The sequence below is a fragment of the Amborella trichopoda genome, chromosome 7 (genome assembly GCF_054954075.1).
Source record: "Amborella trichopoda isolate Santa Cruz 75 chromosome 7, AtrichopodaSantaCruz75HAP2 v2.0, whole genome shotgun sequence".
NCBI lineage: Eukaryota > Viridiplantae > Streptophyta > Magnoliopsida > Amborellales > Amborellaceae > Amborella > Amborella trichopoda.
The window spans coordinates 16,393,443-16,406,431 of NC_142342.1; the positions used below are offsets into that span (position 1 = coordinate 16,393,443).

General features: G+C 40.2%; 1 protein-coding gene across 27 annotated transcripts in view; it reads right to left on the bottom strand.

The window, feature by feature from the left end:
* Positions 1-208: 208 nt before the first annotated feature.
* LOC18425999 (pfkB-like carbohydrate kinase family protein) overlaps positions 209-12,989 on the bottom strand; it is a 52,135-nt gene continuing 39,354 nt past the window's right edge. For 9 of the 27 annotated variants that reach the window (XM_088872506.1, XM_088872527.1, XM_088872513.1 and 6 more), the window contains 7 exons: positions 5,371-5,521; positions 2,645-2,755; positions 1,458-1,584; positions 1,248-1,348; positions 1,009-1,168; positions 740-792; positions 209-562 (listed from right to left, as the gene is read on the bottom strand). In XM_088872506.1, the coding sequence (XP_088728632.1) occupies positions 482-562; positions 740-792; positions 1,009-1,168; positions 1,248-1,348; positions 1,458-1,584; positions 2,645-2,755; positions 5,371-5,521 (784 nt within the window). In that variant the 3' untranslated portion in view covers positions 209-481. Of the gene's footprint in view, positions 563-739; positions 793-1,008; positions 1,169-1,247; positions 1,349-1,457; positions 1,585-2,644; positions 2,756-5,370; positions 5,538-5,605; positions 5,680-6,113; positions 6,216-6,294; positions 7,073-12,989 lie in introns of those variants that run through there. The other 18 variants (XM_088872516.1, XM_088872517.1, XM_088872508.1 and 15 more) reach the window with 9 other exon arrangements.

A 12,989-nucleotide genomic window follows, 5' to 3' on the forward strand; every position in this document is an offset into this window, starting at 1 on the left:
CTATTATGTTCTGTCTCAAAAGCATCTTTCCAGGCTTTCACTTGGGTTGGCTTTTTGTGAACTCTCTTTTCACTTCGAGTAAACGAATTTTACCACTTTGTGCCAAAAAAAAAAAAAAAACAACCCAGATTTGGTAACATAATAATACAGTTTAATACTTTAACATTTGAATATAGTCAGAATAATAATACAGGTGTCTAGCACCATAGGGAACAACCACGCAAGCATATAGATTTCAACTTTATTTTATGTTACCTTCAATTTATGAGAAGGTTAATCACAACTTAACAATCACTGACAAAAACTTAGCGCTGAATACATATTATTGAACGTGATCAGCTCCTCTGTCTCAATTATGCACAGTTAAATTTGTTGAGATCATATTGATGGTAAAAAATTGTAAAATGAATCGCAGTTTAAGACCAAAAACCTTCATAATCTCCATTGTATGCTTTGGATGTAATTGGCATGGCAAGCACTACTACAAATATGGGGTCAAGCGTGGATCCCCATGTCTAGGTAGACCAGCTCGGGCACCCAAAGCTCTACAACCAATAGCAGCCTGAAAACAAAGGAGAACACGAAGGATTTGTAGTTGCAACTCATGCTTCCTTAAATATAAGACTGTCCTCTCAATTTAAATAATAGCCTTACAAAAGAATCAAACAATGAAGTGGATGCATAGTGTGCTGATTACTAGCTCAACTCGAGTGGAAGAAAAGGAGATCAAATAGCTCACCACTTGGGCCGCAAAGGGCAACATTCTCTCTGAGGGCATGCCAGCACAGATAGCTGCCATCATAATTGTGAGATATTTATATATGTAAAAGGATATAATCAATGCAAGCCAACTCATACTGATCAAACCTCCAGATTAATACCACTAAAAAATTCAAAGAAACACATACTAAACTCGTGTTCGTTATTAATAGACTGTATCGGTGCATATTATGGTCCAGTATAGTTATGCCCAGAGGATGATGAAATCATGTAATGTTGTGCAACTACCATAGAGAATAGCACAAATGAATGCATCTCCTGCTCCTGTGGTGTCAATAAGCTCTGAAGGTGGTATCTTTTCTGCAGTCCCTACAAGCAACCTACCATTGATGGTGCCGATTCCACCTGCTCTTAGCTTTAGAAGCTGCACAATGATATATATAGGACTCTGAACTTCGTGGCTCTTAATGAACTTAATCATGGCATAAGCAATTAAGGTTTCCGAGGACCACAAACAATGAGCTTACTTCGGACGATATACAAGTTGGAGCAGTACCACTTCCATGAAGTTTTTGTTTCATGGACACTACTAATTGGTCTACATCTGTTTCTTCCTTTGCGTGGTTCTCTGTTTAGAGCCCATGTTCAGCCGTCAGATACATCAGTAACAAATCAAAAACATCTAGTTGCAATTGGCTCTTTTCACAAATTGGATACCTTATACACACTCAACTAACCTCCTAAGCTTCTCTCAAGCATAATGCAACCAGACTCCCCAAGGGTTACGATCACAAACTTCAGTTTAGGCAATTTCATAAGCATATCCACTAGTGCACTGCCAATCGACCGAGCTGAAGTCCACGCCTACATCCAATTCAATGAATCATAAAATGTTTTCTCCCAATAAATGTCAATTTTAATGATCTATCAATGATTGAACATCGAATGGTAACCAGCTGACCACTTTTCATGGCTATGAAAAAATTTCAACTTTCTACAAATTCGAAACAATGTACGCTTCTTCTTTGGACCATATTAAATTAAATTAAAATCGAGAACAGATGATGACAATGTCATTGCATATTTTTAATTTGGTATTTCTTAGAAACCTGACAAATAAGCTGAAATTTTCTAAATATAAAGTTTGAGGATCTCAAACTTGGCTCTAGTAACATGTCAAATTTAGATGAACTTTTTCTCACTAATGAAAACAAGGGACTACAAAACTGCTGAATGACCCTTTAAAGGCAACATACAAGGATTGACGTAAGTAATTTACAATGTTGTCCCTGATGCAAGAGAAAGCAATGCATTGCCACAATCCATGAAAGCAGCAACTAACAAATGCACATGTAAACATACCCACATTAGGGAAATGGAGAATCAGTCTATTATATATAATGTCTTTTTCCAGTTTCCTTAGCAATTTGTTATTTCATCTCAATTTTGGATAAAAGACATTTAGATGAGGCCTTCAATTCTTTAATATAATGGCAATGTATATGAATACTAATCGGATTTTCAGCTATGCATAAATGAGCCATGCCAAAAACCAACCCATGAATTTAATTTGTTTAATTTTTTCCAGGTCCACATGGTAACATATGACATAATACGAGTATCCATAAGGCCCTATTCATATGTTCTTGTTTACAACAGTACAGTAGAATGCAATGAAGAACAGGAAATGCTGATCTTCAATGGCATCCTTAAAAAGCCACAGACATTAATAAAAAGAAAAAAAAGGAAAGAAATCCATATGCAGTATCTAAAAAATGTCTTACTTCAGTTATCAAATACATAAGCAAAGCCCATCAATGTCCAGTAAGATACATCTTGGTTATATCTCTTGCAGAGTAATATAAATTGCACTAGAAACATGGGTCAACATCAAGTTCAGATGAAGGCGTCCAGTATGACTTACAACAGGAAAGTTTGCCGAGCACACAACATAATCGGATAAATTCAGAAGATCATCTAACCCTTCTCTCTTTCTTTCTGCATCAATTAGAATTGGAATGCTCATTTTTACAGCCTGCATTAACAAAACTAATTAATTGTAGGTAACGTCCTTTGCAACATCACTAGTGATGATGATAAAATAACAAAACATGAATATAATCATCATAAGAATCAAAAAATTTGAACTTTTTAATACTTCCACCAGTTTGCAGGTAGTTGGGCAATGAAGTTTGAGAAGAATATAGAGAAATAATTACAGAATGTTGGTTATGTTCACAAATGGGAACCCTGAAAAAATATGTGCATGGACTTCAGACTCCACATATTGTCTGCTGATGTAATGAATAGAATTTTCCTATTACATTCTTCTGAAATCCATGAACTAGACATGTCTCTGTATATTTTGCTGAGTAATATGATGTTGTAAAGTGCCTATTTGTGTTTTTGATGTACAAAAAGAGAGGAGAGACCTAGTGGGATTATTTTGGCTAACATGTCAATATTCTTACTTCCCGTTTAACGAACAATCTGGTGAGCCTCACAGATTATAAACAATTAAATCAGGCATAGGGATGCAATGTCAATCTATTCATAACAATAGATCTCCCATCTGGCTTATGTATCATTTTGAGAACAGAAATCGGATTTTCCTAGGGTAGAAGATAGCCAGATGAATCAATCTCAAGTGCATAGCCGGAGTATTGTGTGTCATCTACAGTAAGAAAAATTGTGTGGACCATGAATCCCCTAAGGGCATTGGAATTCCTGTCCTAATGCCATGGCCATGAACTGTGATAAATAAGTGCCATACATATCACAAAGGATTGTATCACCCATGGAGCAACAGAGGAGGATACTGAGGACCACTGTATCTCACAGAATGTAGAAATCAAGACAGCTACATGCCTAGAAAGGATCAAATAGCAGATATCTTTACAAAAGGGAATGAGAAAGGAGAAACAATACTTATGAGCTAGGGAAGAATGTACAAAAGCAATTTGCAATTGCAAATATGTGAATATATGCGTATGTAGTTTAGGTAAGCACAAACATATATACTTGCTGTAGGGATATAATTGCCCTTTTTTTCTTATGAGACATGCATGTTTGCTAGTATTGAGTGCAGGACACAGACATATTAGATTCTATAGGGTAGTTTTATGTACTATCTAGAAAATGAAAAGATTCTGAATGCAAAGTCCTGATAGGTAAGATCAATGAGAGCTTACAATTCTTTGAGAGTGCTCTCATAATGGAATTATATTTCTTCATTTAGAAACTTCCATAGTAATTTTGTAACAGAAATGAGAGGTTTAAGCCAAATCCAAATACTAGCTTTCGAGGGCCTACAATCTTGTTAACAGAATGGTTACATTGTTTAACAAACAATTTGGTAATGTCAATCTCACACTGACTACAGTGTGAAGTTGGAAATATGACTAGGCAAACAAAAGATGTAACTCCCAAAGAATCTCCACTTTACCAGTGGAGTTATATATTACAAGCAATTAATGTATATCAAGCATAAAGTTTGTTATAACCCAACACTATGCATGTCATTTCGCCACGTGACAAGCATGTGTACCACATTTAATGTGATTTTCAAGGTCAAGAGTTCAATCTATAGACACTATCCCCACTCTTCATTTAGGTGTGGCAATTGGGACCCATGGATCCGATACTTGATGGGCAAACCCAACCCGAGTCCAGGTATGGATCCAAGATTTGGACCCAGCAGGTCGGGTCCAGGTCCGATTCTTGGACCCGAAATAGTATTCGGGTCCGGGTCCGGGTCCAGGTTTAGGTCCATTTGGGCCTGACCTGGACCTGACCGGAATTTTATTAACTTAGTTTAAATATATATATATATATATATATGTTAGGATGATAAAATTCGGCATCTCGCCAATCACTGAAATATCTACAAAATCCTCGGTATTGGAAGAAGTGTGGGATTGGTGAATATATCACATCCTACTTGCAACCTTTCTTTCCTTGTGGATAACTAGAATATTTATTAACATATTTATGAAATATATGTTTAATCCCCACCGTTATTCTTTTATAAGATGAACGGTGGCGATTGATCCTCTCATAACTAACTTTACTCTCTCTTTTTACGGTTTCGATATCTCTCTCCCTCTCTCCTCTCTTTGTTTCTTGATTTTTAGGTCGCATTCGAGTCCCTTATCAAACAATTCGGGTCTACGTCGTGGTCTGGGACTCTGGACCCAATCCATTAGAGTCTAGGTCTAGGTCGGAGTTCAATTGGACAGGCCTGACCCAACCTTTTTCCACTTCTACCTTCATTCCATATATATCATGCTAAATCCAAAAGTATTAAGTTTAGTATCCACAAAATGAATATTCTTATGTGATTAACTTCATTATTCTTAGGAAAAGAGCCGGGCTTAATTGGTTAGCGCCTGTCGATTTGCAACACAATGTTCGAGGCTCAATTCCTACCAAAGGTAGGGGCCCTCTCCCCATTGACTCACCCAAACAAAAGCCAAAAAAAAAAAAACTCCACTATTCTTCATCTCAGCACACTATCTTAGGGTTAATAAGTCTTGTTGTCTTTTGGTAAGTAACAGTCGTGAGATGCAAATTTTATGTACAATAAAGAGGTCATAGGCATAATCAATACAATAATGAATAACAAAGCAAAAGTAGTATTGAGGACCATACTGATTCTGAAACAACTAAAGCAGTCTCATGTAGCCGTCCATCTAAATATAGAAGACTTGCTCCATCTAAAGCAGCAGACAAACTTGAAGGCGCAAGGTCTTCAGGCACCATTGGAGGATTTCCAGGAGTGTGTATACAAGTCCGCGTTTTACTGCACAATCCACCAACTACATATAAGCAGCAACCACCAATAAGCCAAGCAGCAAAAATTTTATTCATGATCAATACAACCCACCTTCTCCCCAAGTTGAAAAGTTCTAAAGAATACAAAATGAAATTTGAGAGCTATGCAAGTTCAACTCCGCATGCCTAAGTAAAACCCATTAAATTGTGTCAAAGACCAAATATTCTATCAGAAAAACAATAAAATAAGTTGAAAAATACATCTTACATAAAGGAAAAGGCAACAAATACATAATGAGGAGAAGCCATATTACTACTCAAAACCTAGAAGAAACCAATAAGACCAATATTCAACCCTGCCAAAGTTGATAGTCTAAACAAGATAATCTATTCCTTTTTGGTAAATAGACTACATAACACATGAAAATAGCACGCTATCACAAACTCCACATGCCTAGACTCCAATGAAACGAACTTCTCCTTGCATAAATAGCCTACATAACCTATGAAACGAACTTCTCCTTTCATCTCACTACTAAAAACTTCCATTTATAGTGTCGTCCAATTTCATTAAATGTCCTCTCAACCAGCAGATAGGCTTAAAATAAGGAAGCACTCACCGCAAAGCCACATTACCAGTCCACATTGTTCTGCCCAATGACCTACTCCTTCAAAGGTTGTATTGGTAAACCTCGGAGTTGGCTGGTAAGCAACAAAGCTTTCTGCAGCCAAGTGGAGGGATTTAACATCTAAGATTTCATTATGAAATTATGTATATCATAATTGAGAGCGCAGACATACTTGCAAAGGAAAGCGCCAGCACCAGCTCCTTGGTCAGAGATGATGTAAAAAACTAATATTTCTCTTACATCTTGCTTGTGCCCTTCCTTTCTCTCTTTCTTCCTACCCTACTATTCCCTCCTTTATCTCCTGCTCCAACCTCTCATTTGTTTGTAAACTCTGCTTTCTTTGAATGCAATTTCATCTGTACAACTGAAAAAAACTCAAAACCACCATTGCCTCCTGGAAGAGCAAAAAGTTGCCCAGATTTCAAAACCAAATGCAAAGGAAAAATATCACGATGGTAAACATTTATAGATCTTCCGAATCATCCATCCTCTTGTGCTACTTCACCTAGAAATCGTTATTGTGGCAATCTGTGTGCAACTCATAGGAAACAATGTCATGAGAAAATCTAGCACACGGATCAGAGTGAGGGGAATCATTGTTCTGAGAGAGAGAGACAGTGATCTAGGAAGACGAAGACCACGCTTTTGAGTCATTTTCATTGCACCTGGATTGCTACATGGTTAATAGCAGCCATTTCGCTTCTCCATGCCAGAGAAATGAGGTGAAACCTGTCCCCTCTGAGGTCATTTAAGCTTATTATTGGTCATTGTTGGGTAACCCATAACCAACTGGATCTTGAAGGTACAGCATTAAGTTAGGCGTTTGAGTCATTTTCGTTGCACCTGGATTGCTACATGGTCAATAGCAGCCATTTCGCTTCACAATGCCAGAGAACCCTCTGAGGTCATTTAAGCTTATTATTGGTCATCGCTGGGTAACCCGGAACCACCTGGATGTTGCAAGTACAGCAGTAAGTTAGGGATATAGATGCAATAATTGAGACTAAAGGTTAAGAGTAGGTTATAAACTCAAGGGCAGTTTTGTAATTTTTATCCCAATATAATATAATAACACATGACTGATGCCAAGAGGTGGTCATGTCATTTCTTTCTCCCTCCTTATTTCACACAACTCTCTTTATATCTCTCTCACTATCACACACCTCTCCTCTCTCTCTCTCCCCCTCTTAAACACCTCTCTCTTCATTCTCTTCAATCGGTCTCTTTATTTCTCTTCATTCATCAAGTAGTTGCTGTTTAGAGAAGATATAACCATTTATTTTTCATCTTGGTCTCAGCAATGTATAGATTCAAAGAAGTGAGAGTTGGGTGGTGAAAATTGGCAATGTAACTGCTGGTTCTAGCTGTATGACCAGACAATGGAAGAAAGTTCAGCAAAGAAGAAACTCTAAAATGGCTATTATTTTTAAGATCATGGAGAGTTATATACAGTTTTTCTTTTCTTTTTTAAACAAGTGCTATTTTCTAGGTTTTGTTCTTGGATCTGTCATTTTCTGTTTGATAAAAATTTTTAGGGTTTATCCCCACACAAAAAGAAAGGAAAAATAGGATTTCATGATTCACTGATTAGATTGCTTTATCCCCACACGAGAAAAAAAAAAAAAAAAAAAAACCTAAAGGGGGGAATTAGGGTTTCATGATACATTGGCTTTTTTTCCTTCTTATGAGAACCTTTGTCTAGATTTTAATTCTTGGGAATGAGCAACAGCTACTTGATGTGGATCAAATAGCCTTATAGATACAATACATTTGAAATTGGTAGCAACAGTTGTATAATCAATTGCCAATGCATTGCATGGTACTTTTGGTATTTTTGAAGAGTGTTCAAAGAGAAAGCTGTGGGTGTATCCAAATTTCAACAACACTATTCATTTGTTTTTCTTGGGCCCTAAAAAGGAATATTGTCACAACAAACATCAAGTATGGAGTATTCCGGACTCCAAATTACTACAGTTAAATTTGATGGTATAAATTATCTAGAATGGGCCAGATATGGTAAATTATTTCTTAAAGGCAAGAAAAGTTGGTCTATATTGATGAGGATATAGTGAAACCAGATGTAAAGGAGCCTTCTTATGCTGAATGGGACACTGATAAAATGATTATTATCTACTGCATTTTATACACTATGCAACCAAATTTGAGTCACACATTTATGAATTTTAATACTTGAGTTATGGGATGCAGTTGCTGAGGCCTATCCAAAAAAGAAGAATATAACACAAATATGAGTTAGAACAACAAATCACCAATTTTAAACAAAACCATTTACCAGTTTTTTTTTGAGAGAAGGTTTATTAAAAGAGAAAGAAATTACAAAAGCACAGTTCCGCAGTCACCCACAGGCGGGGACTTGGTAAAAATTCGAGAGGTCAGATATGTACAAAGATGATACAACAATATAAGGTAGCTTAGAAAAGCTGAGAAGTCAAGTAGAGCAAAAAATAAGGGCTTATAGAGGCACCCTTTTACAGTGATTGACAATAAGCTTTCAAAAATAAGCTCCTGTGCAAAGAAAGGACAAAAGGCTAGGCTAACTGTCAGGCTGCCCCTAGTCTTCTAGCTCCTTTTTTCGCTAGTCGATCTGCGTACGCATTGGATGTCCTCAAAGTATGCGTCCAAAAGACATCCATACCCCTGCAAATGAATTGTATCTCGTCAAAGATAGGAATAAGGTGCCAAGATGGGGGGATTGAACCCCACGACGGGTTAAAAAAATTCAGCACTATTAACAAGGCCAGACTTGCGGCTTGAGTGGAATCCTATGTATTCTGAACATTTGAGTAGGGCAAAACTTGAATGGTCTCGATAGATACCTCCTGTCCCCCGCTCGGCCCGGATTGCCTAAGGAACACCCATCAAAGTTCAACTTGATAGTTCCTTGAGGAGGAGGCTGCTAGTTATTGGGCCTTGTGACTGATTGCGGTCGAAGGTGAAGGACGTTGAGCCATTGGGGGAGGAAGATACTCCCTGGAATGCCCGCGAAAGTCTTGTGGTTGGAAGCCTAAAAGGTGATCGAGGATAAAGCTCGATGGAAGATAGCTGGAAGTTGGAGTTTGATTCCACGAAAGATTCTAGAGTTTCTTTCAAGCCAAATGGACCAGATGATTGCTGCTACCACTGCCCTCCACAGGATTCTCCCAGCTTTTGGCCATCCTGAATCCAGATCAAGTGAAAAAAGGTCATTGACTGAAGGTGGGATAGCCTAGCTGATACCAAATAAATTCAGTACTTTTCCCTAAAGCTCCAAGGAAAAATCACAGAGGATGAAGAGATGGAGGTTGGTTTCCTCCTTCACAAAGAGCGCATCTATTGGGGAGTTGGACTCCTCTATGCTGGAGTTTGTCTACCGTGAGAGCTTTGTGAGAAAAGGCCAACCAATTAAACGTTTGAACCTTAGGTGGAGAATTGAAATTCCACACTTTAGAAAGTGCCGAGGCATGATGATCCGAGGTCATTGGTTGAGCTGTTAAACTCTTATAGAAAGAGGCAGCCGAAATGATTCCTAGAAGTAGGAGTGTCCAAGCAACAACATCCCTACCATGGGGCAAGAAGAACCGAGAGTGAAGAGTAGAAGCTAGGACCTGGAACTCCCTGGTCTCTTCATCGGTTAAACTCCTTCGAAAGGAGGGGCTCCATACTCTTCGGTCTCCGGACAAGACAACCTCTTCCTCAATAGTAGAGTTTGCATTGCGAGTAAGGGAGAAAGAGAAGGGAAAGTCTGATTGAGGGGGGTGGATCCCAACCATAGATCAGTCCAGAACTTGATTCTTGATCCATCTCTAGGGATGAACCTGATTGACCTGTTGAAGAGGGTAAAAGCCTTAGAGAAAGAAGTCCAAGCACCTAAGGCATTATGTTGCTGGGTCCTATGAGGTAGCCAATCTTCTTCAACGACATGGTATTTGTGCTTGAGGACCCGACTCTCGAATGGTTGGCAAGACGCCACCACCATTTCCCTAGAAGGGCAACATTGTGCAAACGGAGGTTTTTTATGCCAATACCATCCCGCATTTTGGGACGGCAGACCAAGTCCTAGGATATTAAGTTGTATTTCTTCTTTTCCCCTTGACCCGACCATAGGAAATTCCTCATGAGTTGGTTGAGGCGATTGGCCACAGAGGCAGGCATGTGAAAGATGGACATGAGGTAGATTGGCGAGTTCGCTAGAGTGGCTTTAATCAAAGTGAATCGACCTGCCAAAGAGCGGAAACGACCCTACCACTGCCAAACGTCTATCTACCTCGTCTATTACAGTCGATCAATGTCTTTTCTTTGGTTTGCCTAGGCCTAGGGGTAGACCTAGGTAGGTGGTAGGGAGGTCCTCCACCTGGCATTCCCAGCTAGGCACAAAGGCACGGACTTGAGTAGAGGTCAAACCGACCCTCAACAATCTGGATTTGTGCATGTTAACTTTGAACCCCATTGCCTTCTGGAAGCAATGGAGGAACAATTTCAATGTGTCAACCTCTCTGGCAAAGGCATCCAAGAAGACAAGGGTGTCATCATAATACTGCAGATGAGAAATAGTTGGGCCATGTCTACTGGTCTTGAATCCAATGAGCGAACCCGCCTGATAGATTCTGGAGATGGATCGACTGAAGACTTCAGCCGCAATTGCAAAGAGGAAAGGGAGAGGGGGTCCCCTTGACGAAGTCCCCTTGAGGAGGGGAAGAAACCTTTAGGTGTTCCTTAATGAGGATAGAATAATGTGGATGGGAGTAGCAGCCTCTCATCCACTTTCTCCATCTATTCCCAAAGCCCATTCTGGCCATGGTCTTGTCTAGAATCGCCCAGTCAACGTGATCATAGGCCTTCTCCCAATCGATCTTGAAGATGAGAACAAATATCTTGGAGAGGGGTCTGGAATGGATGCACTCGTGGGCAACTAATGCCCCATCCAGAATTTGTCTGTCTCTGACGAAAGCTGTTTGGGAGGAGGAGATAACCCTGGGCAAGACAGATTGGAGCCTAGAGGCTAAGGTTTTGGCCAAGAGCTTGTAGGAGGAATTGAGAAGGCTAATAGGTCTATAATCTTTAATTTCCTCAACTCCTTCTATCTTAGGGACCAAAGCTAAGAAGGTGGCGTCCAAGGCTTTGTGGAGGATTCCTCTTTGGAAGAACTCTTCAAAGAAGAGAAAGAAATCCGGACAAATGATCTCCCAGAAGGCCTTAAGGGGGGCAATCTGAAATCCATCAAGACCCGGAGCCTTGCCTTTTGGTAAAGCATTCAGGGCTTGAGTTATTTCATCCTCTAAAAAAGGAAGTTTTAACCATGAGGCTAGGTCAGCAAGGAGGGTTAAGAAGTTTAGGAAGGTCATTCTAGGTCTCGGCCCTTGAGAGGCAGAGTAAAGGGATTGGTAGAAAGAAAGTAGGGCCTACTAGATTTCTCCAGGTTGGGCAAGGTAGGAGTTGTTGTGTTTAACCAAAGAGATTGAATTAACTCTTCTTCGGCAATTAGCGATCTTATGGAAATAGGCTGTATTATGGTCCCCTTCTTTCAACCAAGAGACTCGAGACCTTTGAGACCAGTAGGTCTCTTTTTTTATGGTGGAGAGATAGTCCAGTTTGGTTTTGGGTCTAAGTGACTGCTCAGAAGGGTCCAGGGATCGGGTTTCCTCGACGTCATCTAGGTTTTTTATAGTTTCTAGAAGGTTGGCTTTGATGAGGGAAAAGTTGGCAGGGGAGGATTTGCTCCAAGATTTCAGAGCCGACTTTAGGAGTTGAAGCTTGGTCTGAAGTATAAACCTGCTCTACCAGACACCTGAGAGGCGAAAGTAGTCCACCAGGATTGGACCAGAGGGAAGAGATTGGAATCTTGCAGCCAATGGTGTTCAAAGCGAAAGGGATAGGGGCCCCTAAGGATTGCATTGGTATCCAGGAGGATAGGGCAGTGATCAGACGCAAGTTTAGGTAGGGCCAGTGAAGTGGTTTTCAGGAATTTCTCATCCCAATCAACAGAAGTAAGAAACCTGTCAAGTTTGGAGAGGGTTGGGTTGGAAGAGTGGTTGGACAACGTGAATTGACATCCATGAAGAGGGATGTCTAACATTTCATTGCGGCTGATGAAGTCAGAGAAATCCCTCATCTCCTGAGTAAACGAGGAGGAGGTATTCCTCTCGAAAGACCATCGGGTGACATTAAAGTCGCCTCCCAAACACCAGACAGGATGGAGTAGAGAGGAGATGTGATCCAACTCAGTCCAGAAGCTAAGCCTGAGTGAACTAGAATTCGGCCCGTAGACCGCTGTGAACTTCCACTAAAGGTCATCCGAAATATTGGTGAGGAGGAGAGTGATCGAGAAAATCCCAATGTGGTAGTGGTTAAGGGTCAGATCAGAGGGGTCGCAAACCACCCAAATCCCACCTAATGCCCCTATAGCTGGCAGTGAAAACCATTGGCATGGCCTTCTTCCCTACACACTATGGACAAGTTGGAGGTTAGGATCAAGAAGTTTGGATTCAATCAGGGCTAGGATAAAGGGGGAATGATTGGTGGTGTAAGCACGTACTACAGACTTTCTAGAGGCTTGACCTACGCCTCTCACATTCCAAATCAAGAACTTCATGAGGTAGGAGAAAGGGGTTGGGAGGAGGCTAGTCTAAGAGACCTCCTTGTCAAGGGCAAAGAGAGATCTAACGGTTTAGCAGCGAAAGTAACAAAAGTGAAGAGGTTCCAGAGTTCCCTCTATCCCCTGATTCTCACCTGCATCCTACTCAGGTCGTCAGTTGTCAAGAACCTGTGAGCAGGGCCTTCCGGACCGTCATACTCGAAGCCCATAAGTCTATACATGGAACACATCCTTTCATCGACTGTATTCGAACCTTCACTGTTGGACTTCCTAAG